The sequence below is a fragment of the Oryctolagus cuniculus genome, chromosome 17 (genome assembly GCF_964237555.1).
Source record: "Oryctolagus cuniculus chromosome 17, mOryCun1.1, whole genome shotgun sequence".
Lineage (NCBI taxonomy): Eukaryota > Metazoa > Chordata > Mammalia > Lagomorpha > Leporidae > Oryctolagus > Oryctolagus cuniculus.
In genome coordinates, this window is record NC_091448.1 from 5,016,749 (window position 1) to 5,043,163 (window position 26,415).

General features: G+C 64.9%; 1 protein-coding gene across 5 annotated transcripts in view; it reads right to left on the bottom strand.

The window, feature by feature from the left end:
- Positions 1–1,772: 1,772 nt before the first annotated feature.
- LLGL2 (LLGL scribble cell polarity complex component 2) overlaps positions 1,773–26,415 on the bottom strand; it is a 33,523-nt gene continuing 8,880 nt past the window's right edge. Inside the window, exons 2-27 of one of the 5 annotated variants that reach the window (XM_008250954.4) lie at positions 25,637–25,739; positions 24,658–24,765; positions 16,858–16,955; positions 14,780–14,861; positions 14,405–14,520; positions 13,849–14,007; positions 11,307–11,469; positions 10,867–10,999; positions 10,612–10,666; positions 9,633–9,787; positions 6,891–7,108; positions 6,747–6,814; positions 6,473–6,626; positions 6,287–6,391; positions 5,629–5,921; positions 5,379–5,529; positions 4,822–4,972; positions 4,308–4,424; positions 4,038–4,204; positions 3,434–3,698; positions 3,104–3,257; positions 2,974–3,002; positions 2,717–2,761; positions 2,469–2,511; positions 2,335–2,384; positions 1,773–2,101 (exon numbers count right to left, since the gene is read on the bottom strand). In XM_008250954.4, coding sequence (XP_008249176.2) covers positions 2,097–2,101; positions 2,335–2,384; positions 2,469–2,511; positions 2,717–2,761; positions 2,974–3,002; positions 3,104–3,257; positions 3,434–3,698; positions 4,038–4,204; positions 4,308–4,424; positions 4,822–4,972; positions 5,379–5,529; positions 5,629–5,921; positions 6,287–6,391; positions 6,473–6,626; positions 6,747–6,814; positions 6,891–7,108; positions 9,633–9,787; positions 10,612–10,666; positions 10,867–10,999; positions 11,307–11,469; positions 13,849–14,007; positions 14,405–14,520; positions 14,780–14,861; positions 16,858–16,955; positions 24,658–24,732 — 3,051 coding nt within the window. In that variant the 5' untranslated portion in view covers positions 24,733–24,765; positions 25,637–25,739 and the 3' untranslated portion in view covers positions 1,773–2,096. Of the gene's footprint in view, positions 2,102–2,322; positions 2,385–2,468; positions 2,512–2,716; positions 2,837–2,973; positions 3,003–3,103; positions 3,258–3,433; positions 3,699–4,037; positions 4,205–4,307; positions 4,425–4,821; positions 4,973–5,378; positions 5,530–5,628; positions 5,922–6,286; positions 6,392–6,472; positions 6,627–6,746; positions 6,815–6,890; positions 7,109–9,632; positions 9,788–10,611; positions 10,667–10,866; positions 11,000–11,306; positions 11,470–13,848; positions 14,008–14,404; positions 14,521–14,779; positions 14,862–16,857; positions 16,956–24,657; positions 24,766–25,636; positions 25,740–26,415 lie in introns of those variants that run through there. The other 4 variants (XM_008250953.4, XM_070060318.1, XM_051838389.2 and 1 more) reach the window with 4 other exon arrangements.

A 26,415-nucleotide genomic window follows, 5' to 3' on the forward strand; every position in this document is an offset into this window, starting at 1 on the left:
CGGTGTCAGGGTGCAGTGGGTTAAGTGGCAGCCCGGGACACCTGCGTCCCACGTTGGTACCGCTCTGCTTCCCATCCAGCTTCCTGGTAACGTGCCCAGGCCCACGCACTTGGGTCCCTGCCACCCGTGTGAGACCCAGAGGAGGTTCTGGGCTCCGGACTTCCATCTGGCCTACTCAGGCTGTTGAGAGCATTTGGAGAATGAATTGTCATCCAACCCTTTTAAATAAATCTTTTAAGGTTTATTTATTTATTTGAAAGAGTAACAGAGAGCAGAGGCAGAGATTGGTCTTCCACCTGTTGGTTCACTCCCCGTTGGCTGCAAAGGCCGGAGCTGCGCCGATCTGAAGCCGGGAGACCGCCCAAGCACTTGGGCCATCTTCTCCTGCTTTCCCAGGCCACAGCAGGGAGCGGGAGCGGAAGTGGAGCAGCCGGGACATGAATCTGCTTCCTCCGGGATCCATACGGGATGCCGGCGCTACAGGTGGAGGCCTTACCCACTAGGCACAGCGCCGGCCCCTTGAAGAAATCCTGAACAACGAATATCACACAAGGCTCCGTGCGCTGCCGTCTCTGTGGGGTGTGATGCCCCCCCCAACCCCGGGGGGTTGAGGCGGCGCTGGACTGAGGACCCCACTGCAGTGGCAGATTCCTCTGGAGGTGAGACAGGCTGCACAGAGCGGACGCCGTCTCCCCTGTCCCCGCCGGCGTCTCGTGAGGCCTGTCACTCAGCCATTCACCCCGTGGACTCATCCAGACCTCACCACGGCCCACGGAGAGGGGATCCCCGCGTTCGCGTGCGCAGCAGGCCAGCCGCCTGCTCCAGCCACACTGGGGACCTGGCCAGCGTCTGAACTAGAGCGACCTCCACGAGAAACCTGTCCTTCCGCAGCTGCTTCCTGGCCGCCTCCGCGTGCCCCCCCCCCCCCCCCCGGCTCCTCGCCCCTCCCCGGGAGAAATGGGGACGCCTCACGTGGCTCAAGCTCCCAAATCCAGAGGCCCCTGAGCTGGAGCCGCAGCTGGAGGCAGTGACACCTGGTGCTCGGCCCCTCCTGTCCTCAGGCAGGGCGGCCCCACGCCTTCACCGGAGCCCCCAGTCCGGCACGTCCTGCCAGCCACTCGGCCCCGCACTAGCCAGAGGGCAGCCCAGGGTCTGGCATGCTGCTGTCCCCTCTGTCCAGAACAGTCGGCCCCGCCCTCACACCCTCTGCCCCGCCAACTCCCTGTTGGCTTCCTGGTGACAGCTTAACGTGAGCCCCGGGGCAAACACCAGCCACAGTGCTAAGGGGCGTTTCCTGGGGACCTTGGAGCCACCTCGGAACCCCAAGCACCTGGCACACAGGTGCTCAAAGACGCAGCTCAAGTCGGATCAAGGCCTCTACCCAGCTCCTGAACCCCCTTTTCCGCGGCGCCTGCCTGGGGATGGCCTTCTACCACCTAAGCAACACACACAGCTCCCCCGCCCCACGTCTGGAAGCAGCCACCAGGCCCGAGTCACTGTGGCTGTCGTCCTCTCCGGGCAGACAAGGGCCGGCCAGGAGAACGAGGGAACCCCTCTGTCCCCAGCCAGACCTGAGCGGTCCCCGCTTGCTGTCATGAGAGCCAAGTTCAGACACGCCAAGCACGGTGTGCTCTGATCTGGATGCTTTAAGACCGGCTTCTCCTGGGGCCCCGGCCTGGACCAGGGGACAGAGCCCCGGAGGAAGGCGAGGTCACGGGCATCGCTCTGCACCTGTCTGTCGATTGGAGAGCTCGAGTCCTCGGATAGGGCCATGAAGAGGTAATTAGGTGTTTATTAAAAACTCTGTTTCACCCAGAAGTGGTAAAATTTATAACTTAAAACCCAGCCCACTACAAAAAGAGGGGAGGGGAATAAAAACTGTGCAACTCTGACAAAAGGATCAAGACGGACAGGCCTAGGGGAGTCAGGCCCAGGGCCTGGGGCTCTCCTCCCTTGGGCCAGGAGCAGCAGCAGGGTGGGGCCTGGGCCTCTGCCGCTGGGGCAGAGCTCCGACCAGGGGCCCTCAGTAGTGTGTGCTCACGACCAGGGGCCCTCAGTAGTGTGTGCTCACGGCGCAGCCTGCACGCCCGGTGCGCTCACTCTGCAGGAGACAAGGCGGGGTAGGGGGCGGCGGCTCAGGGTCACACCTCAGCTGCCCACCCTGAGCCGGATGCAGGACTCAACGGTTCCCAGGGTATCCAGGGCACGGGTCGAGCAGGGATGGCCTCAAAGGCCTTTGGAGGCGCGGGGGAGTGGGCCCAGGGCTGCCCCCGCTGTCCCTCCCAGGGAGCATACCCGCCCAGCCGTGCCCGGAGCCCCTACCTCCCCCGTTACCAGGGCTGTGTCCCATGGCTGCTCGACGGGAACGCCAGCTGCCGCTGCTCCTGTGCCAGCAGACAGGGCGTCACCCTCCGCAGGGGCGCAGGGACCCGGGCCTGGCCTCTCCCGCCCCCAGGCCGGCGACTCACCCCCGGTCACCCTCCAGCGTGCTCTGAATCTCCCTCAGGACTCCTGCAGGGTGGGGGACAGGCTGGCTAAGGCCACAGCACCTGCCACCCCTCGCTGAGGGGTGCTGCACGGGCCAGGCCCCCCCCGGAAACGGCCTCATTTCCACCCTGACCTTAAGCCCCCCCTGCATCCAGGAACCCCCCTCCCCTGCCACTCCAGGAACCCCCCCCCGCCACCCCAGGACCCCTCCCCCGCCACCCCAACTCACTCTCATCGCTCAGCAGTGCCTGCTCCATCACCGGGCTGGATTTCTCTGGAAGGCAGGGGCCGGTCAGATGGGTCCACCCTGGGCCCTGCTCTGCCGGGCTCTCTCACTGAGCCGGGGGTGCTGGAAGCCCAGAGCCCCCAGCTGCAAGGACCGCTGTTTCCACCCCCAGCCCAGACGCCAGCTGCTCTCCGGGGACCCTGCCCTCCCTCCTCCACACCCCCCAGGTCCGGCTGAGTGGCCCCCATGGCCCCTCTTACCCTCTGCATCGCTCTGGCTCCCCGTGTTCCTGTGGGGGAGGGGCAACAATGAGGGCCAGGGGCTCCCCACCCCGGCCTGTACTGACCGGGGAGGGGCTCCCAGGGGCTGGGGGAGCCCCTCCCCTCTTACCTGGCTCTGCCCCCAGCCCGCTCGGGGCCTGCCCCGTTGCCGGGCCTGCTGTGGTTCTTGGTTTCTCCAGAGTCTACCACGCAGCGGGGCTCCACCAGCCACTTGGTGGACAGAGAGAAGCGCTCGAACTCCGAGGGGGAGATCAGGTAGAAACCTGGGTACAGGAGACGCCGGGCAGGTGAGGCCAGCCCAGGGCTCCCCTGCTGGGGGGGCGCGTGGTTCGGAACTGGAGCCTTCCGCACAGCTCTGCCCCGAAGGCCCGCCTGGCCCAGCAGTGGCCCTGACACCGCCCCCGGGGCCCCGGCCGCAGGTCCCGGACGCCCCACACACCCTGGCCGTGTTTGGTGAAGACGCAGGAGGCGATGCCGCTGACGTCTTCCCGCCGGATGCAGCTGTAGCGCACCTGCGGCTTGAGCAGCGGCAGGGACACCAGCTGGATGTCGCCCAGGTTGGTGAGCACCGCCAGGTGGTGCTCGGTGTGGTCCTCGGCTCGGCAGCTGCTGAAGTGGGCCACGCCGACGCGCCGCACGCGGGAGCCCTCCAGGGCCGTCAGCTTCAGCTTCAGCTTGGCGCTCACCTTGGGCAGCGTGAAGACCTGGGGGCAGCGGGCGGCCGGTCAGGTCCGCAGCTCCTGGCCGCGGGGGACGCCGCCCAGCGGCCCGGCAAACTCCCCTCGACGGGGAGCTCCCTCGGGCACACGTGGTGCCAGGACCCCCGCCTCTGCATCTGGGGCCCACGTAGGACCCCCCTTCCTTTCCTGCGTTTCTGCAGCCCGTCAGACCCCAACTTCAAAGAAAACGGAGTCCCAGGGGGGGTTAAAGGCCAGGGAGAGGGGGTGCTGAGTCCCAGACACCATTTGTGCCCAGACTCCGTGCCCGCCACGTCCCGGAGGCTCCCGAGGGACTCTGCGGCCCCCCAAGCCTCCCCCTGGCACCTTGAACTGCTCCTCAGACACCACAAGCAGCTGGTGGCTCCCCTGCATGTCCGGGCTCTTCGACAGGTCATGGGCCACTTCCAAGGGCTCGGGAAGGGGAATGCTGTGTCCGTCAAGCACCAGGATGCCCACCACCGGCGCTCGGTGCATCAGCTGGATCTCCTTGGCTACCAGGAGGAGGCAGGCAACGGGGCCGAGGTGGGTGCCGGGCTGCACACACCACCCCCGCCCCCGCCCCGGCCGATCAAGCACCCCGCGCGCAGCACTCACCCTGCTCTGCCCGCACGGGCTCATCCATCCTCCGCTCGGCCGGGGGCACGCGCAGGGAGAAGGCGTAGACGGTGCCCCCGTTGGTGCCAGCCCACAGCGAGGGGCAGTGGCGGGAGCCTGCCAAGAGGCAAAGGGCTGGGTGTCTGTCCTGGCCCTGGGAGGCGGCTCCCGCCCCAGCCTCTTCAGGCCCCGCTTTCCCGCTCTGTGCAATGCACACGCTGCGGGCCTCCCGGGAGAGGCTCCCTCTCTGACAACCACACGTGGCCGCCTGGACAACCCCAAGCCCAGGACAGCTCAGCCCTCACCGGCTGGGAGCGGCTGGTCCTACGTCACACGTGCCAGCAGGCATCGTGTTAGCCTGTGTCGCCACCCACTTTCCAGAGGGGAAGCTGAGGCCCGGAGAGGCGCTGTGCGGTGTCCAAGGCCACGCCCGAGCGTGGTGGTGGAGCCCAGCGAGCGGCTCCCCCACAGGCCCTCTCGCCCCCACGGCCACACGGGCAGGCTGGCGACTCACTGTCCTTCAGGAAGGTGTCGGCGAAGTAGAGGGTCCGCACGAAGCCCGTGAAGGAGTCCTCCGCCGAGCGGGCCTCGATCTTGCGCTGCACCGGGGCCAGCTCCATGTTCTGCAGGCCAGCCCGCTCGGCCCTGGGGGCCCCCGCCGGCACCTGCAGGGGCCGGGCCAGGCCTGAGGGTGGGCTCTGGCTCCCCCGGCCCAGCAACTTCACTTTGATCAACACGGACCCTCCTAGGCTAAGGCTGGCGACAGCCAGTGACCTGCCAGCCTGGGCCCGAGGGGCCTTGTCTAAGTGGGAGGTGCCTGGGGTGCCTGCGTAGGTGCTACCTGGCCTCCCGGCATGCTATGGGGCCAGAGGGTAACAATAATATCACTCACGTGTCCTAGGGACTCGCCTCTAGGGACAGAATTACACCCGCGCACCCAGGGAAGCCAGGACACAGAGGAGTAACGTGATGTATGGGAAACCACAGCCTGCCTGCCCCAGAGCCTGTGCCTGCAGCCCAGCAAGGCTGGGGCGGGGGGGGGAGGGCCTCGTGGCCAGCCCTGGGCCTCACCTCTCCCGGGGAGCCGGCTGGACGCCGCTTCCGGCTGGACGCCCTGCTGCGGCGCATGCGGCGGAACGACTGGCGCAGGGACTTCTTGAGGGACTTCACGCGGGACAGCGGGCCCTCCAGGGCGAGCTGGTCACTGGGGTGCAGCGTGCACCTGCGGGGCACGTCGGGCCATCAGCGCCGCCAGGGCTCAGGGGTCCACGCGAGGCCCCCGCCCCCAGACCCAGGCCCCGGCCCCCGCCGCCCTGCTCACTTGACAAAGACCAGCCGCCGCTGCTGGTGGTCGAAGAGGCCGAAGCCGTGGCTGGTGCCGAAGGCCACGAGCCGCCACTCGGAATGCAGGGCCAAGGAGGTGACCACGGCCGGGGGCTGGCACTGCACCAGCACGAAGGGCTGGAAGCCAGGCTCGAAGCTCACAGGCCCCGGGCGGGCGGCCAGGCGCTCGTGCCCCTTCCAGCGGTAGCCCTCCTGGTCCTGCAGCAGGTCGGCCTCCACCTGCTCCACCGCGTGCTCCGCTGCCTCATCGTTGAGCTCCAGCACCAGCACCTGGGCAGGTGGCGGAGGTCAGCAACGCCCAGACACCAAGGACAGCAAAGGGCCCCAGGGACCCCCGCCGGGCCCTGCCCCGCTCTGCCTCTAGGTCCGAGTTCTAAAGGAGAGGCTGCCACCCTGGGGACCCCGTCTGCAGGAAAGAGGCCGGGATGTCTGCCGTGGTCCCGGTGATGCTGTGAGGGACACTCGGGGCTGCTCCAGGATGGCAGAACCCGGAGGGTGGGTCCAGGCCCCGGGGCTGCTTTGCCTGCTGGGCCCCAATCTTGAGAACAACGTTTACGGCCTGGACATGTCCCAAAGCCGCCCAAGCATCCCCCCACGCCCTGCTCCCGGTCCCTGCGCCCTGTGCAGCCTGCTACCTGCCCCGCCGTGCCTGCCACAGCCAGGTAGCCGCTGTATTTGCAGAGGAAAATCTTCTGGATGCCCAGTCGGGGGTCATCGCTGTAGGGGTCAAAGGAGCCCACCTGATAGGGCAGAGGGTCCTGTGAGCGGCCATGGGGCTGGCCGGCCCGTCCACCCTCCCTGGCCCAGGCTCCGGGCCTCACCTTCCGCAGCGGGGGCCACTCATCCTCGGCCTGGGCGTTGAGGCCCTCACTGGCGTCTGTGTCGGTGAGGAACACGTGCACCGTGCTGAGCCTGTAGAGCAGCCGCAAGCAGACGCCCGACGCATCCCAGAACCGTACCGTGCCGTCCTCGTGCCTGTGGGCAGAGCCACCTGCCTGCCGTGAGGGAGCCAGCCGCGGCCTGGCGCGCACACCTCAGGCTCTGCTCCCAGCCTGCATCCTCCTGGTTGGAGGACGTGGCTCCAAAGTTACCTACCCCGTGAGCAGCAGGTCCCGCTGGGGCGGGGCTGGGGCCAGGCTGGTGCCGCCGTCAATGGGCCACTCCTGGAGAGAGAGACAGGCGGCGTCCGAGGAGAGCCTGGCCCCGAGGCAGGGCGGGCCGCGGCCGGCCAGGACCTACCATGGTGGAGAAGTGCGTGTGCTGTCGGCTGCCAGCCGCGATGATGCGCTCCCACAGCTTCAGCGGGATGCTGGAGACGTGATGGGAGCAGGTGATGGCCGAGCAGTGCAGGGAGGCCAGGTAGGGCAGCTGCACGGGCGGCCAGCCCGCCGTGTGCAGGTCGATGACCACCAGCTCCTCCTCCGCCAGCACCACCAGCGCGTAGGGGTCGTCAAAGGCTGGGAAACAGGCCAGGGCTCAGGCCAGGGCTCAGGCCAGGGTCCAGGAGGAAGCCTCCGCCCCAGCCCGGTGCCGCGGCATCGGACTCCGGGGTTGGAGCCCGGGACTCTGGACTCCGGAGGCCCCTGCTCTCGCGTTCCCGTGGATTTTTTCACCTCTGGGAGGGCAGCAGGTGCAGGGAAGCAGCCCCGCCTCTGTGCCCACAGATGCAGAGCTTGGGACGGACACGCCTGGCTGGAACCTGGGCCAGCCGGGTTCCAGGGAAGGGGCCCAGGTCGGCTGCTCGGGGTGACCAGCACCGGTTTGGGCACACCTGGTTCTGCTTCTCTTGCGGGTTCAGTAAGCAGAGCCCCGGGCGCCCTGGTTGCTGGGGCGGTGCCTCCTCACTGCACGCTCGGGCCTGGGCCCAGGTGGGGCTCGATCCAGGAAGGCCACCCAACAAAGCAGCTCCTTCCTCCTCAGCGTCACATGGCTTCCCTCCTCTCCTCCCCAGTCTACGCCGGTTTTGCCAGGCTCCCACTCAACTGGAGGCCTGGGGCCCTCAACCACCTGGGGAAGCTACCGAGGTCACCCGGCCAGAGGGTGACCACTCGATTCCTTCCAGGGTCAGTATTTTCTAGAAGCCTCAGCTGGGCGCATGTTCTAGGCATGGCAGTCCCAGCTCCAGGAAGCCCACGTCCACTCGTGTCCCGCACAGCCTCTCCAATGGGTGGGCCCTCCTCTGTGCCTCCACGTCTCCCTTCCCCCAACTCTGGAATCCTTTAGAATTAGACTTGTCCCCTGCAGAAGGCTGTCATGGAGGCCGCCAACAGCGCCACCACCTGGTAGGCAGGTGTCCACCTGCGTCTGGCTGGCCAGGGCCCTATGGAGCCCTTCCCTTCCTTCTGCTTCCGTTTCAGGTGTCCAGCAGCACGGCAGGCTCCCTGGGGCTACTCACTGGACCCCAGCGCCCCCTGCACCTCCACCCAATGACAGCTCCTTTCAGTCTCCCCCAGTGCCCGGGAGGTCGCATCTGGCCCTGTGGCTTCTCTCTCTGCACGGATGACTCCTTCCCGGCTTCTCTGAACCCAGACCCGGACCTCCCCCAGACCGGGACCCCTCCCCAGTCCTGGACCTCCCCCCAGACCGGGACCCCTCTCCAGATCTGGACTTCGGCCTATTTTTGTCCAGAAACCCACACGGGGGCACAGACACGCCCTACTCATCAACACACTCCCGCGGCTGCTCTACAATGGCAGAACCGAGGGGGTGGCTGGCAAATGGTTATGACCCGGCCCTAGGGAGGCCTGGATCGCAGACCCCGACCCAGAACCTGACGCGACCCCGAGGCCTCCCCTCTCTGCCCCTCCTCATTGCTTGCCCGAGGCAGCCAGATGGCTCCTGCTTGAGCACAGCCCAGGTCATGCCACCCTACTCAGCTCGCACCCCTCAGGCCCTGGAGGACCTGGAGCCGGCTCCAGGACCACACTCCCCCCTCCCGCCGGAGGGCTCTCCCAGCTCAGAGCCCGGCGCCCGGGTGCCTGTGAAGCCAGCTCTGTCCTCTCGGCTCACTCCCTTCACGGGGGAGACCCCGCCGACCCCCACCTCCTCACTGTGCCTGGCTTTCCTTGCCTCTGACATCCATCTGCAACCTGCTCGCTCTGCCTCCCACCCTGTCCGTCCCAGCAGAGGGGGGCTTCGGCAGTTTCTAGAACAGGGCCTGGCATGTAGTAGTTCTCACTAAGTAGAACGGCACGCCCAGCCAGAGCCCCCGAGACAGCACTGCACGGGAGACTCAGGATGCCACGCAGCCCTCATCACGCACCCCTACCCCAGCCTGCTGGGACCGTGAGGGAGTCAGGAACACAGAGGACAAGCACACAAAGGTGACCTGCCCCAGAAAACCTCCCTTATCTTAAATTTATCCAAGAGGCAGAAAGAAGAGAGCGCCCACCCGCTGCTTTACCCCTCAGATGCCTGCAGTGGCTGGAGCCACGCGGCCTGAGCGACACTGTCACGCCCCAGGGTCTGCATTAGCAGGAAGCTGCAGGCAGGAGCCACAGTGGGGTTCTGCACCCAGGAACCCCAATAGGAGACGCAGGCACGCTGACCACTAGGCTACACACCAGCCCCACTGGCTTTAAATACACAGCACGGCGAGTTTCTCTCCTGCCTGCCCCCTGCTTAGCCGAGGGGAGTGGGGGGAGCCGCAGCAAGGAGATCCCGGGCAGAGCTAGGCTTCTGCTCTCAGCATCCAGAGACAATTCCTTGATAGAGACCAGTGAGTTCTGAACAGCCCCACCCACCCCCTCCCTGCGGCAGCCTGGAGGCAGGTGGAGAGGCGGGGAGGTCCCCCTGCCCCAGCCTTCAACAGCAGCCCTTTGTGGTCTTGCCTGTCGCCCACAGCCGAGTCTGACCGGGGCCCGAGAAGAGCCAGTGGGACCAAGGGAGCCAGGATGGCAGTGGGCTTGGCAATGCCCATGTGGGCCCCTGCTCTGTCACCGCCGCCCTCTCCCCGCACCCCAACTCCCACGGCTCGCCTACCAGCCGCAGGGTCCGCCTCGGCCAGGACGGTGAAGTCGATGATGCGGGAGCTGAAGTCGAAGGCCGTCTGCTGCCCGTCATGGGCCACCGAGATGCAGTGGCGGTCCCCGTAGCTGGCGCGGGGCATGCCGCCCTGGAAGATGGTGAACGGCAACCTGCGGGCACAGAGGGAGGGCAGCTGGGAACCGGGGCTGTCTGGAGCACACGGGGCTGGGCCGGGGGTCCCGGGGGTCCCAGCACCAGCCCTCTCCTAGAGGGAGGCCACGTCTGTCTCAGGTGATTGGAGGAGGCAGGGCTGGACCCTCACCCCAGGAGGATGTGGGGGAGGGAGACGGGGGCTGTCTGACCACCCCTGCTCAGCCCAGGGGGTTCTCCATCTGCTAACACACCAGGCCTCCCTGCCTGATTCTGCATGAAGAAATGGGGCTGAGAGTACAAAATCTGGGACTGGTGCTGTGGCACAGCAGGTTAAGCTGCCACCTGTGGTGCCAGCATCCCATATGGGTGCCAGTTCGAGTCCCGGCTGCTGCACTTCCCATCCAGCTCCCTGCTATTGGCCTGGGAAAGCAGCAGAAGATGGCCCGAGCGCTTGAGCCCCTGCACCCATGTGGGAGACTCTGAAGGACTCCTGGCTTCAGCCTGGCCCAGCCTCAGCCATTTGGGGAATAAACCAGTGGACTAAAGAATCCGTCTCTCCTTTTCTAATTTTTTCAAATAAATAAGTCTTTTAAAAAAAAAAAAAAGTTGACAACTTGGGGCTGGAGCTGGCCTCTAGGAGGGTGAGGGCTGGGGAGTGGATTTTGCAGGAACCGAGCCTTGGAGATGCACACATGCCACGTCTGCCCCTCCCCCACTTCCCTCATCCCAGACCCCGACAGTGATCGCCAGGGACAGTGATCGCCAGGCACCGTCTCTCACCCAGAAGCCCGGCCTGGGCAGGCTCGGGGGAGGGGAGGGGCGAGAGAACACGGGCACCTACCCCTGCCTGGTGGTCAGCCAGAAGATTTTGGTAATGGCTTTGCATGGAAAGGGACCTAAGAGGGAAAGAGTTAGTGTGGACACATCCCTCCACTCTCGAGGGGGGTCAGGGGCTGTGGACGAGACTCCCCCGCCCACACCCTGGGGGAGGTGTGCTGCGGCGGGGTGGGGGTGGGCGCACCGAGTCTGAGTCGGGCACCCTACCCCCGAACCCGGCAAGGACCCGTGGTACTCCTCGGGCAGGAGCAGCGCTGACCGTACGGCACGGAGCTGCGCAGAGGCTCTGGGTGCGGGGTGTCGCTGGACACAGGCCACTGGCAGTGGCTGCCGTCGGAGTGGCAGCTGACGATGAGGCGGCCGTCTCGCTGCCAGCAGACGTTCTCCAGTTGCTTCGAGGAGGAGAGGGAGACAGAGCAGGCTGGGATCGGAGGCGGTCCCATCGCCTACTGCCCCGCCCCGCCCCCCAGCCCCAAGCAGGGGGTGTGAGGGCCGCGTGGGGGGGCAGGGAGGGCCGCGTGGGGGGCAGGGAGGACCGCGAGGGGGGGGCCGGGGCGGGCCGCGCGTGGGGCAGGGAGGGCCGCGAGGGGGGGGGCCCGGGGCGGGGAGGGCCTCGTGGGGGCAGGGAGGGCCGCGAGGGGGGAGGGGCCGGGGCGGGGAGGGCCGCGTGGACCCCGCCGACCTCACGGCACCGCCTACCTGGCTGCTGAGAAAATGGCAGAGCACGCGGCTGCCCTGCAGGTCCCAGATGACAACGAGGCCCCGGCTGTAGCCGATCAGGATCTGGCTGGGGTCTCGGGGGTGTTCCTGCAGCGCCTCCACCATCTCGAACACCCGCCGGTGACGGGCCTCCTCAGGCAACCTGGCCGAGGGAGCGTGGGGAGCTCACACAGCCACACCCGGGTCCCCACGCGGCGCCAGGACAGAGGGGCCACGTGCGGGAGAGGATGTGCCACATAAACCCCTCCCCCAAGAATGCAAACAGAAAGCCCACGTGAAAGCCACAGGGCGGCGGGCCTGGACCCAAGCGCTGCCAACCCCAAGTAGGCCGAGCGCGAGGTCGGGACCGCCTGGGTGCCAGGAGCACCTCTACGACGCCGGCTACACCGAGCCCACACCGTCTCCGCCACCTGCAGCTGTGCCACGCACCGCGAGTCCCGCCGCTCGGGAAGCAGAGGCCAAACGGGACTTTAACCTTTCTCGTGAAGTCTTGGGTTTTGAAGAGGATTCCAAAACGATGCATTTCTTACAGTTAAAAATTCCCTTAAACTAAGAGCAACGACGGATGAGGCACCTCGCCTGGTGGGTTTGATGCCCGGCTCCCGACTCCTCCTAGGATGCGGGCAGCTGGGGGGCTGCTACCCGACTCAGCCCGGCCCAGTCTCGGCGGCCATGGGTATTAGAGAAGTGAAATCCTGGATGAGGGCTGTCTGCTTCCCCAGTTTAAAGCAGGAAACGAGGGGTGGGTATTCAGCATCACACGCAATGCCTGCGTCCCGTACCGGGTCCAAGTCCCTCCTCCCATTCCAATTCCAGCTACGTCCAAATGCGCACCCTGGGAGGCAGCGGATGATGGCCTAAGTGCTAGGGACCCTGCCACTCATGTGGGAGACCCAGCTGGAGCTCCTGGCTTCAACCTGGCTCTGCCCTGGCTGTTGCAGCCACCTGAGGAGTGAACCAGAAGATGGAAGATCTGTCTCTCCCTGTCTCTCTCTGTCCCTCTGCCTGCCAAAAATAAAAAAAATAAAAAAATAAAAAACGTATGCAAGTACCATCCTACATCATCCAAGTGAGAGCTGAATAGGATGCAGACCGCAGGAGGGTGGTCGGGGTCCCCCGGCCCCTCCTGACCCAGACCTCCACGGCTGATGCCAGGTGAGGCCACACCCACGTGGAGGAGCAGGTCCTCCCGCTGTCCTGCCCATGGATGGCACACCCAGGCTGGACACAAGCCCCGCCCGGCAGCCTGCAAACCGTCCTGCTCTGGCCCTACCCTGCTGACTGGGAGAGGCACAGGAGCCTCACCTTCCGGGGCCCCAGCCCTCAGGAGGAACCCTCTCAACACTGCAGCACCCTGCCCTGGGCAGACAGGCCTCAACACCCTGCCCTGGGCAGACAGGGCTCACACCCTGCCCTGGGCACACGGGCCTCAACACCCTGCCCTGGGCACACGGGCCTCAACACCCTGCCCTGGGCACACGGGCCTCAACACCCTGCCCTGGGCAGACAGGCCTCAACACCCTGCCCTGGGCAGACAGGGCTCACACCCTGCCCTGGACAGACAGGCCTCACACCCTGCCCTGGACAGACAGGCCTCACACCCTGCCCTGGACAGACAGGCCTCAACACCCTGCCCTGGGCACACAACAGGCCTCACACCCTGCCCTGGGCACACGGGCCTCAACACCCTGCCCTGGGCACACAAGCCTCACACCCTGCCCTGGGCACACAGGCCTCAACACCCTCCCCTGGACAGACAGGCCTCAACACCCTCCCCTGGACACACAGGCCTCACACCCTGCCCTGGACAGACAGGCCTCACACCCTGCCCTGGGCACACAGGCCTCACACCCTGCCCTGGGCAGATGGCCTTGCTTCGTTACCCAGCTCGCCAGGGTGTGCGTGATTCCAAGCCCGTCCGCAGGCTTCCAGCGGCCCAGCACCGTGGCCTCCCTGCCCCTCGGATCTGCATACCGTTCCACTCCGGCTGACACAGCCCCCACGAGCTCCTGCCAGACTCCTTCCTCCCCTCCTCTGCGGGCCCCGTCCCCCTCCTCACCCAGGCCCCACCCGGCTGCCTCGCTGGGGCAGATTCCCTCAGCAAGGAGCAAAGCTTCCCAATGATCCCAACAAACCCGCAGGCTTGTGGCTGTCAGGGCCTTTTAGCCATGAAGCCTGCACGCGAATGGAAACAGTGCAGCGTCTAAAACAGCGCATCAGCAGGAGCCGGCCCAGCTGACGCGGAGGTTTGCGCCCCAGCCCCCGCCCCGGGAGCCCCCAGAAGTTCTAGCACGTGGGATCAGGGACCCCAGAGTGGTGACAGTGCACCAGCACGTGGGCCCTGCTTTCCTCACCTCTGAGCAAAGTGACAAGTTACCCCCAAGCCTCCTTTTAGGGCTACGATGCCATTATAACAGGCGACAGATTCTCAACCTGGAGGACGGCGGCAGCTCAGAGCCCCCCTCCTGTCCACAGACTTCCCGGCTCCCAGGAGACGCTGGAGGGCCCCGCGGCGGCTCACCTCTGCAGCACGGCGTCGGCGCTGATGGTCCGGTCCTCCAGCACGTGGAAGGCCGGCAGCTGCACCACGAACACGGTGCCACTCTCGGTGCCCAGGTAGAGCAGCTCTCGGGAGGAATGGGGCAGGACCACGGTGATCTGTGTGGCGCTGGGGGCAGCCCTGCCGGCGGGGGTGGGAACAGCTCTCGGTGAGCGGGCAGGGAGACCTCACGAACAGAATCTCGACGCCTGGCTGTCCTCGCTGGTGCCAGAGGCGGCCTTGCCTCGGGAAACCAGGCCTCTAGGGCCGTGAACGAGGTCCACCGCATCTAGTTTGGGGCTTTTTGGGGCTACTTTCTGCCAAGACGAGAGGCAGGTGGCAGAGAACCCAGACCAGGGAGCAGGAAAGGCACCTCGGACTCTTTTGCAGCGACCATGTGTAGGGGTGGAAGGAGCAGGCCACAGTCCCACCCAGAGCACCCAAGCACAGACACGCAGTGGCTACAACACATGCAGGACCCTTGGAGGGGGCCCACCTGGAGCTGGGGGCAAGGGCGAGGCAGGGGTCGAGTCCTTACCCTGGGGGCCCTCGGAGCACGAAGTGCTCATCCTCCTGCAGCTCTGACAGCCCATCCTTGACCTTCAGGCTCCACAGGTGCAGGCTGTTGTCATCCAGCAGAGTGACCAGCCGGCACTGGGGAGGAACAGGGATGGGGACAGAAAGGTGCCGTCTCGTCTCGGGGGCAGGGAGGCCAGCACCCACCGGGCAGCCCGGCCTGGGCCGGCTGTTTGGAAGAGCCACAGGGCTCGGAGCACTCTGGCTGCTCTCAGGGTGGTAGGTGAGCCCTCAGCGGCAGAAAGGGAGGTGGTCACGGGTCTCGCCGTCAGCTCCAAACCCGAAGCGTTCCCCCCAAACCACCTCTTCTGGGAGCGGGGGACAGGAGGCCCCTCACCTGGCCAGGCAGGAAGTGGATCTGCATCACAGCATTGTTCTCCCGGTGCAGCCCCATGAACTCCACCCCTGGGGCGCCGTAGCTGGCAGAAGGCTCAGGAAAAGCTCTGAAGGCTGGACCCCCGCCCCGATCTGCCCCGTGCAAGGGCCCCTCGCAAGGAGCACAGACACCCTGGCACAGCAGGACCACGTCCAGGGCCTGGGGTGAGGAGAGAGAGCAGTGGCCTGAGCAGGGGCAGTTTTCTCAGGTAAAGCTCTGGGCGGCTGCTGTGGCAGGAGAGGGATACCCACATCCCTGTTGGAGCGCCCGGGGCAAGTCCTGGCTGCTCCACTCCTGATCCAGCTTCCTACTGATGCACCCTGGGACGCAGCGGTGACGGCTCGTGGACTTGGTTCCCACCCACGTGGAAGACTCACACGGAGTTCCTGCCTCCTGGCTGGGTCCTGGCCCAGCCCTGGCTGGCTGAGGGCATCTGGGGAGTGAACCAGCAGATGGTGGATCTCTTTCTTCTGTCACTCTTTCAAATAAACTTGTATCTTTATTTGAAAGTCAGAAGGAGGGAGGGAGGGAGAGGTTGGTTGATCCTCCACCTGCTGGTTCACACCCCAAATGGCTGCAATGTCCAGGTCTACGTCAGGAGCTTCCTCCGGGCTCCCAGCAGTGGCAGGGCCCAGACACTCGGGCCGTCTTCTGCTGCATTTCCAAGGCCATCAGCAGGGAGCGGGACTGGAAGTGGAGCAGCCGGGACTTGAACCGGTGCCCACATAGCACACCGCTGTTGCAGGTAGTGGCTTTCCCTGCCACGCCACAACACTGTCCCCCTGCCCTCCTATTTTTTTAAAGGAAGGCGAGGCCCAGTCTTGGCCACTGGCTGCCACACCTGTTTCCCCAAACTGATCGACCATCCATTGCTTGGTGGCACCCCTGTGTCCACCCCCAACAGTCTTTGCCTACGAGTCGTGGCACCAGGCACTGGTAGCCAGGATCCGGCCGAGTCCCGGCAATGATTAACCAGCCAGGGGAGGGCTGAGCTGGCAGCAGGAGGATCTGGGCCCCTGCTCCGCTGTGTACACAGCAGGCCAGCAGCCCCGCCCCCCAAGCTGCAGCAGGGTAACAGGAAGGAGTTGGGGCTCCGCTGCAGGAAGTGCCAGCCGCCAGCCGAGCTATCCAAGGGGCTCTGCTCCCCTAGGCCCCGCCCCTGGCAGTGCAGGTCAGACGGCAGAGGAGGCACTCAGATTTGTGGTCCAGCCCAGAGCGGCTGGAGAAGCTCACAGCAATCCTCTCTGGAACTTGGGGGCTCGCCGTGGAACCACCTGGAGCCCCAAGCCAGCCCAGAACAAGGCCGATTCTGGATAAAAGATGACCCAATAGGACACCAGCCTCAGGCTCGGGTGGGGGGGCTGGGTGGGGACTGTGCCCTCCAGCAGGGGTCTCCACCCTCTGGTGTGTGCCTGTGGGGGGGGGGCTAGAACCTGGAGGCGAAGCTGCCTTCCCAGTGCTGCCCTCACCCGAGGCCACCCTGTCTCTGCTCGTGGACGGAACCGCGGGACGGGCCACAGAAATGGGAAGTCCTCTAACTTGCCTCTCTGAGGGGGAGTGGAACTGGGGGAGGCAGACCCCTTTGGTGTCTCCCAGCCATCGCCTTGTTGGGCAGAGTTCAGGAAAACTCTCCAGGCCCCTCCTCCCTGAGACCCTCGGCTCAGCCCTGTAGGGCAGAAGGAGGGAGGGGCTGGGCCTCTCTCCTTGGGGCTCACGGCTCCTGCACAGTTGAGACTGATTTTTGAAACTTCCAGCGATGGGTGAGGGAGGGAAGCTACAAGGAGGGGGGACAGCTTCTTGGCCCTGAGCGGACGCAGGAGACAAAAGAAACCGTGCCTCGGGTTCAAACCTCCCCCTCCTCCCCAGAGGGACAGGCCAGCAGCTGGCCAGCTCATACCCACCCCGTCGGCCTCCAAGGAAGTCACTTCCAAAGGCGGGAATCAGACAAAGTTGTGCCCTTTTCCCAACAGCCCACGGGCAAGAGGGAAGGGACCGCCTCCCCTGAACCTCACCCACCGCAGGGGCCCTCGCAAGGATACAGCTTGATGGCTCCGGAGCGCGTGCCGATGGCCAGGAGGCGCAGGGAGGGGCTGTAGCCGAGGGCGCTGGGCTGGTGCGGGAAGCCATGTTCCACCGTCTGCAAGGCAAACAGCGTCCCTGGGTCCCCTCTGCCCACAGCAGCTGGGACCGGAGGAGCCCAGAACCACCCCAGCCAGAGCACTTCAGTCCCCCTAGTTTCCCAGACACCTGATGTTGGAGCTGAACGCAGACCCACACGGCCCCTGCCCCAGTTTGTTTCCACCTTGTCCTTGGCAGTCTGACAGCCCAGGGGCCTTCTCTCTTGACACCACGCTGGCCATCTCACACTCACACTCTCCAGAAACTGAGCTGGAGCCTGCATCAGCACCCTGGGGACCCCAGCCAGCCCTCCTGCAGTAGTCGGGGGCCTTGTGGGGGTGTGGAGTGGGGAAGTGTGTGTGGGGCCAGCACAGCAGAGACCCCGAGCCCTCGGGAAAGCCGCCTGGTTACACGGTGGGCTTGGGCCTGCAGGGTCCTGGGCTGCGGGTCCTCCAGCCCTGTATCTCCTGTCGCCACCAGGACCCCCAGGCAACTCCCAGGGAGGAGTTTCCGGAGCGCTGTTGCAGATGAACGCTTCTGTCGGTTTCCTACTACGGAAGTACACGCTAGGCCCAGACTACGCGAGAGAGCTTAAGTCAGCCGGTCCCTCACAACCACAAGCAGCGCTTGCTAACGGCTCCGAGGACACCCTCTGGGCCTGGGAACACCCGTGAGTGTGCGTCACACGTGGGAACAGACGTGCCCGGGATCCCGCCGTGCAGACACGTGTGCGAGGTCCCGCACACCGAAGGCCTGGTAGCCCGCGCTTCCACTTCAGTCGGCCAGGCCGTGCAAAGCTCTCACCGGCCTTGGAAGAGCCGCAGTCTCCCCAGGCCGTGGTTTCCAACGCGCCCCGTTCCCAGGCCCTGCGACTGCCGACCGCATGCAGGAGCACGTGGGCTCTTGCTGTTGCTGCCTGAGACGATGACCCAGTGACATCTGCAGCACAGATGGAGGTGGGCAAACCAGGACGCGTGGGTCCTGCTCCTCCTCCCCCTGTCCCGGGGGTCCCGACCCGCACAGCTGAGCGTGCCAGCCAGCTGCATGAAGGACCGTTTTCTTTCGTTTGCTTTTTCTTTTTCTTTTTTTGACAGGCAGAGTTAGACAGTAAGAGAGAGACAGCGAGAAAGGTCTTCCTTCTGTTGGTTCACCCCCAAAATGGCTGCTACAGCCGGCGCACCACGCTGATCCAAAGCCAGGAGCCAGGTGCTTCTCCTGGTCTCCCATGGGGTGCAGGGCCCAAGCACTTGGGCCATCCTCCACTGCCCTCCCGGGCCACAGCAGAGAGCTGGCCTGGAAGAGGGGCAACCGGGACAGAACCAGCACCCCAACCGGGGCTAGAACTCGGGGTGCTGGCGCCACAGGCGGAGGATTAGCCTGGTGAGCCACTTTTTCAACCACAGAGACCCTGCCCTGCAGGAAAAGTGCAACAATGAGGCAGCCGAGGCCGCCTGGCCTCAGAACGCAGACCCAGGTCCTGGGTCAGCTAGTACGCCAGCTTAGCAAACCCAGTGCCTGCCTGCCTTACCGCCAGGCCGGGGGTTGGTGGGAGGAGGCCCACGCTAGGGTCAGGCCGGGGAGGGGCAGGGTGAGCTCCACTGACAGCCTGGAGCCTAACAGCAGGGACAGGAACACAGGCGACCCTGCACGTAGCCGTAGCCATACCTGCATGGGACAGCCGAGGGCAGAGGGACCGCGCAGGAGCCCCCAGCCAGCCCAGGTTCCTGTTCAGCTATGTGAAAAATGCAGAGCCTGGAGAAGCCCTGGTCTGGAATGTAAACATTTCCCAGGAAAGGGGGATAGGCCACGACCAGCAGCACAGCTCGGAGCACAGACCGCCGGAGCCTGGGGCGCTGGGGACAAGGTCCTGCAGCAGCCCAGGGGCTGGCAGCAGGCTCTCTGCCATGAGCTGCCCAGAGCAGCAGCTGTGAGCCCAGGCGCAGTGTGGACAGTGCCACCTGGGAGCTGAACTCTAAATCCTATTAATTCCCATTTAAGAGTGGATGGGGGCCGGCGCTGTGGTAGAGCAGGTTACGCCACGGCCTACAGCGCTGGCCTCCCACGTGGACACTGCTGGTTCAAGTCCCGGCTGCTCCACTACCATCCAGCTCCCTGCTAATGCTCCTGGGAGAGCAGCAGTAGATGGCCCAACCCCGCGGCCCCTGCTCCCCACGTGGGAGACCCGGAAGAAGCTCCTGGCTTGGGTCTCAGCCACCGCAGCCATTGGGGGAGTGAACCCGCAGATGGGGGATCTGTCTCGCCTTTCACTCGGCCTTTAAATATTAAATAAAAAGAGTGGATGCGCAATTCAGTTACTTCAAGTACGTCGGAAACCATCGGGGTTCAAAAGAACAGAGGTCAGACTTCAAGACTCGTTTCTCACTGTGGATCCTGTAAATGCCAAATACAGAGAAGTGTTTCTGAAGAACACCTCGAGTCCAAGCTGAGCGGTGGGAAGGCGGCCCAGATTGCAAAGATTTATTTTTAAAAAAGAACCAAACTGGAAAAAAAATCACTGGTCACTTACACTGACCACGTTAAATAATATTTTACAGACTTTACACTGCAGCCTCTAAAAACATTGAAATGACGTATGTGATTTGTTCTGCTCCACAAGTCCACAAGGAGAAAACAAGAGGGTGGCTCTCTGGTGGGGCCATGCGTTATCCTATTGCTCAAGGAAGTTCTCCCAGTGTCTCACCTTGGTCACTCCTGCTGCAGGTCAGCCTTCGCTCAAACCTGGAGGAAGACAGAGGTTGGGCCCACCCCTCGGCCACCCAGTGGCTTCCTCACTCCCATCAGGGTCCTGGGGCAGTCGGCCACCCCCCTCACACCTTCTGTTCCAGAGGTTGGGCCCACCCCTCAGCCACCCAGTGGCTTCCTCACTCCCATCAGGGTCCTGGGCAGTCGCCCCCCACCCCACACCTTCTGTTCCAGAGGTGGAAAAGCTACTGAAGCGGGCCTCAGGTTGAACAGGGAAGCACAGCCCACCCTGGCGCAGAGGCCTCGGCCCCCACGGCCGCCACCTCAGCTTCCCCATCGCGTCCCACGGGGCATCTTCTCCAAGCTGTCAGCTTGCAGGGGCCAAGGCTCCCCCAAGAGTAACGTGAGGGGCGTGAACTTCAGAGTCCACATGAGGGTCAAATGCGGGGTGCCCAGGAGACAACGGGGACTGGAATGGGGATGGGGGGGCCCACAAATGCCTGAAGCAATTCTAGGGAGGGCTCCAGGCCCAGGGAGGCATGTGGGCTTGGGGAGGAGCCAGGGAGCAGACGCTGAGCAAGGGACAGGCCCCAGGTCCTGGGGAGGCCAGTGCCACACTGAAGCCCTGCCCCGGCTGTCCCCTAACAGCCTGGAGTACAAGGTCCCCACCTCTTGTTTAGGGTTCAGGGACAGCTGCAGGTCTCCGGGAGGAGAAGCGTATGTGGCCCCCTGTAAAGGAGGCCCCCACCTGGGCTCAGCCCAAGGCTGCTTCCTGGGCCTTCCAAGGCACAGGGAAAGATCAGGGCCCGGTGGGCCCACACCCGGGGCCTCCTATCTGCAGCTCCAGTTCAAACCAGGAGGCTGACCGAAGCCTGGCAGCCACTGGGCCACCCTCCTACCACCTCCTGAACCCTGGCGTCAGCCTACCTGGCCCTGCCCCATCCTGCTCCCTGGCTCGGGTGACCTCTGCCGAGGGAGGAGAGAACAATGCACTCCTTTGATGGGGAGCTGGGAGAGAAGATCTGCAGGCGCCACCGGGCAGCAACTCCTGCTGCAACCCACCAGGCAGCTCCCCCGGGGGGAGGGGCGAGCAAGGGCCGCCCGTCCCAGACAGCGGGGTCCCTCACCCTGCTCTCAGGAGCAAGGACCCGAGGAGCTCCCGGTACCACCACGGGGTGGGAAGATGGGAACCAGGGTCCCAGGAGGCCACCCAGGGCCAATGAGGCACACCCGCCGGGCTGGCTGGGCGGCTCTGCAGATACCGGGTGTGGTCAGCTCAGATTCCTGGCGGTGGCAGCAGCCTGGCCCTCCCGGTGTGGCTGTCACCTGACACCAGGGGCCTGGCCAAGCAAAAGTCAAGACAAAACCACCTGGCCCAGGGCAGCCAGGCAGGAGCACACTGGGGGTTCCAGGCCTGGGGCCCCCTGGTGCAGCCCAGGCAGGGCCCAGCCCAGGCAGGACCCACGGGCCCCCGGGTGTGGCTGCTTCACCCCGCGAGGAGCAGTGCTCAAGGAAGGGTTTCCCTTTGACGTGAAGGTCGCCTTCCCCTCCTGAGTCACTTCCTCTCCTGCCCAGCTCCCACGTCCCCCTCTTAGGTCCTCAAGGCTGACTTATCTGTGGGTCCATCTCTGCAAAGGGCTTGAGGACCCCACCCCAGCAAACCACGACATCACAGGCTCAGAGGGGTGACGCCACCCACCTAGGGCCACACAGCCCATCTTATACAACTTGTGCGCCCGCCCCCCCCTGCCCTGGCCCCGGCCACACTCAGGCTGTGCAAGCCTCGCCCGCAGGGTGAGAACACCGCTCTGTGCGTCCTCGCAGGATGGAGCAGGAGCCATGGCGACACAGACCCTGGCCTGCGGCTGGCCGGGCGCCAGGCACCACTGGAGCATTAAGCTCACTCAGCACAGCAGCCCTGATGCAGGGACGGCCAGGAGGCCACTCAACAGAGCAAACAGAGAGGCTAAGTAACGTGTGCACTGGCACACAGCAAGGAAGCAGAACCACTGCCCCACCTGCCCTTCCAATGCCTGGCACCCGGCCGGCCCCTGGCAGAGATCAAAGACTCTGGCTGGGTCCCGGCTCCTGCCAAGGTGCACGCTGCTCTCGGGGACCTTGGGGCCACCTGCTGCTCTCAGGCATTTCCCAGTGTGTGTGTGTCGGGGGTGGGGAGTGAAAAAGTCACCAGGTCCAGTTTAGAAGCTGGCTCAGGGGCCAGCACTGTGGCACAGCAGGCCGAGGGGCCACCCGCGACGCCGGTGTCCCATACGGGCACAGGTTCATGCCCTGGCTGCTCTACTTCCCACCCAGCTCCCTGCTAAAGGCCTGGGAAAGGCAGTGGAGGACGGCTCAAGTACCTGAGCCCTCCACCCATGTGGGAGACCGGGAAGAAGCTCCTGGCTTTGGCTCGGCCCTGGCCCTTGCAGCTATTCGGGGAGTGAACCAGCAGACAGAGGATCTGTCTCTCCCTGTAACTCGTCCTTTCAAATAAACAGCCGTCCCCTCCACAGCACCTGGAGGCCTGGCCGCCCAGGATAACCTGACCGGAGATGGCCGGAATCACCTAACGTGGGCATGTCCCCACATGTGAGGCCACCCGAGCTCCTGGGCTCCCCTAATTCCACCTGGAGCCAGGTGACACCTCCCACCAGCTGGAGCCCTGCTGACACTGCCACAGCCATCGGCCACGCCTGGCCCTTCACTCTCTGCTTGACTCATTCAGTCCCCATGGAGGACAGGGCCAGCTCCTGCTCCGTCTCCATCTGAGATGGGCGTGACCGCCCCAGGCCGCCCTGCCGGGGAACCAGGCAGTCCAGTGCTGGGGTCAGCGCTGACCGCTGGCCAAAGCACCCCTCCACAGGTGCAGACCGCTTTGCTATTCCCGTCCGGGTCAAAACCTGCCGATTCCCCTCACACCTGCCCTCCCGCACCACCACCGGCCAGGACATGGACCCCACGCTATCGCCAGGTCTCATCGATCCCACGTCTCTAGTACTTCCCTATTCCAGGGGTCCTCACCTGGAGCAGCCCTCCCACCCCGGGGCGCTTGGCGCCAAGCAGTTTTGGTTGTCATGGGGCTGGGGCACGACTGGCATCACGTGGGTAGGGCCCAGGGATGCCAACATCCTGCAACGCCCACGACTGTCCCCACCACACAGCTGGCCCCAGAGGTCACCGGGCCTCCTTCGCGCTGGGTCCCGTCCCCTCACATGACACCTCCTAACTGCTCTGAGCTCACCGGCCTCCCTGGATGAGTAAAAACTGCCCCAACCCAATCCCACCACAGCTCCAGTGTCAGGGCGACCTGAACTCCCAAGAGGCGGCCTCCCCTCTGCTCCACAGTTCCCAGAAAGCTTCCGGCCAGGGACAGGCTGGCCCGGGAGGACCGGGCAGGGTCCCAGTCCTTCCAGGACCTGGCTGCGCCCTCCATTCCCACATTTAGGGCCCCACCACTCTCCTCCTCAGCCTCTCTCCTTCCTCCCTACAAGGAATTCCAAGCCAGTGGCCCCTCCCACCCCAAGTCCCAAAGTTGCCCTTATCTGAGATTCCACAGCCAAGCTCTGGGCAGCACCAACAGCAGGTGCTTGCATGTGAATGGCAGGAGGGGCCTGGGCCTGGGGCTGGGGCGGTCAAGAAGCAGACCACCGGTGGGAATCCAGGAGTGGGGGGCGGAGACTCCACCTCTGCCCCACCCAGCCTCACACCTTGGGGCAGGGGCTCATCCCCCTTTGCAGGGCCTGTCTGTCTGGTTTCTGCTGGAATCTTTGGCTTCAAGGTCCCTTCCCCTCCTGAGTCACTTCCTAGAGATCCCAGCATCATCGGGGCCCTGCAGGCATGGGGTGGGGGGTGGACAGCCAGGCCCCAGCGGAATGCAGATTCTCAGGCACTCACAGAGCAGGCCTGTTTCCCAAGATCCCTCATTCTCAACAGCCACCCTCCGCTTTGGGGAGCCCCAAATCAAAGAAGCCTGGCAAAGGCCTCCCCGTTGAACTCCAGGGGTGACACCTCCCATGGGCGGAGACCAGGGGGAAATGGCAGGGGACACTGGGACCCGTGACCCACCCTTGCCAAAACAGAGATCTAGAGGATGCTCCCCCCACTCCCCAACCCAGCACCTAACATCCCTGGACCTCCGTGCCCAGCACCGCCGTCACCCAATCCCAACAGGCCTGGGGTGTAGCCGACGGGCACGGTCTCCCCGCTTTTAAGGAGCAGGACTGGACTGGAACCTAAGCAAGCCACTTCTGCACGTCTCAAGCCAACGAGACAACCAAGAGGAAGCCCTGAGTTCCACCGGGGACAGGGACAGGCCTTTCCCAGTCTCACACACCCTGGGGGGAGGGGAGGAGCAGGGAGCCCAACCTGAAGATCCCAGCAGAGTCAGGCTCCCCACGCCGTGTGCCCGGGTCCCTCTCCCGCAGTCCACCTCGGGGCTGAGGGATGAAAGGGAGGTGGGCAGGCTAATTACCCCCAACCATGGAGGAGCAGCTAATGAGCCACGCTGTGCATCTGTTTCCAGGCCCGGCCCCCGGGGGAAGCCCTGAGGGGCTTCTGGGAGGCTCCAGACGCGGGGTAGCCAAATGCCAACCCTGGCTCCTTGTGCCGGATGCCCCTCCCCAATCAGGAAGCCTGGTTCAGACTGCAGGCAGAGTGGCTTTTTCCTCAGGGGGCAATCTGAGGAGGAGGAACAGCCATGGCTGTGTCTCCCGGGCCCTGGGGCCCTGGCTTCACCGGGACATGGTCATCATGGTGGTCATCATCATCATCATCATCATCATCACTGTACGTGGCTGGCCGAGATCCTTTCATCTCTAACCCCGAGCCTCCCCACAGGCCTGTGACGAGGTGGGCGGGGCAGAGGCGTCGTCCCCAGCTTAGAGATGGTGGAGTGGAGGGGTCATGCGCCAGTGAGGGCCGTGGAACGAGGGGTCTCGGCACCAGGAGCTCCTCTGCCCTCTCCCAGGAGAGCGCTCGGCCCAGACCGTGACGCGCCCCACCCCGCTCGGCCTACGCACCTTGTGGAACTGGAACAGGTCCCGCTTCAGCCTCTCCCGCGCAGGGTCGTGCCCGGGTCTCAGGAACCGCCTCATCCTCCTGGGCTGGCCGCAGACCCCCGCCGAGACCTGGGGAAACAGGAGGGGCCCTGGAGCACGGGCGGCAGGAACGCGGGCCCCTCGGCCCCTCTCCCAGGCCTGACCAGCTTCACCCTGCTCCGTGCAGAGGCCTCCCCGAGAGACCCCTGTACCCAGCGCCGGGCCTGCCCTCTCCACCGGTGGCCTCCTAATGGGAGGAAGCCATTCAGCCTGGCTTTATAGGAACGGGGAGGGCCAGCAGGCCCCAAGGTAATTAGCTTAATTGTTACCCTGTTTTCTAAAAAACCCATAAAACTGGGCTAAACAGAAAGGGAAACGTCCGTGGCCTCTCTCCAGAGTGGGGGGACCTGTGCAGCTGCCTCTCGGGGCTCCAGGACAGGCCTGGGGCAGCTCCAGGCCCCAGCCCAGTGGCACCCTCAGGCACCTGGGCAGATTCTTCTAACCGCAGGGGGGCTGCCCCCAACAGGAGGAAGTCAGGTGAAGGTGCCGGCCCATCCCACCAGGCCGCTGGGCTCCCGCGGCCCCAGCACCTTGCAGATCTGCATCTCCGGCTTCCCAGGTGCAGACCCCGGGGCTCTGATGGGGTGCACTCAACAAGGCTCCCCTTCCCACGGGCCCAAGCGGGGAATCCTCAGGGGAGAGAATCCGCCCCCAGTGAAAACCACTCAAGGCTCCCAAGCTGACCACCCACCAAAGGATGCAACCCCCACCCAAGGGGAAGCTATTTCTGGATCACGAGGGGGAAGGACCAACTGAGCTCCTCTTCCGGCTTCCACTTTCCATTTTCGTGGCCTCCCGCCGGGCACGGCCAGCCAGGCCAGTCCCCGGGAAACACGGGGCTCGGAAATGGCTTCATTCATTCAGCGCGAGGCTCTAGGGGGAAGGCAACGGACCCACTCACCTTGGAACACAGTCACTAGGGCACGGAGGGGGACACGGGTCTCAAAGGGGGGGGGGGGTCTTCCAAGCTGAGGCCTGAAGGAAGCCTTGAAGAGTGTGGTTTCCTGGGAGGCAGGACAAAACTAAATCAGCCACCAGGCCAAGACTCTGTTAAAACAGCCCCCCCCCCCCCGCAGCTCCTGGAGGCACACCCAGGTGTGCGGGTGCATCACAGGGTGGGGGTGTCTCCTAGACAAACCAGGGCTCACCAAGCTGCACTCCCGCAGGCCACCTCCAAACCAAACACCAGGACCACCCTCAGAGCACATCAGCCTGCAGACACCCCCAGAGGGCCAGGGTGTGATGGGGGAGGTCTGTGCCTTCAGGTCTGGGGGCAGCCCACCAGTGCGGGAGCCTCCCACGTCACTGGGAACTCAGGTGCCCACTTGACCTGAGGCCCCACAGCACCAAAGCCCTGGAGGCTCCCGGGACAGGAAGCAGGGATCTCAGCCTCCGCCTCTGTGCATTCCAGCCGTGGGGGAGGGTGGCAGGCTCCTCTGGCAGCCCCTCCCCCTTCCAGGGGCTAAGGTCACTTGGGTCAGAAGCCAGAGGAAGCTGGGAGTGACTCCCTGGAGCAGGAGAGGGGCCTGCAGACTCCAGGGAGGAACACAGATGGCCAAGGACCCCACGCAGGCTCAGAGGCCACAACCAAGATGAGGGCGGGGGTGCCGGGAGGAGGGCGGCAGACAGGATGCAGACACACACCAGGAGGGCAGGCGTACTCAGCGCCCGCCTTTCACC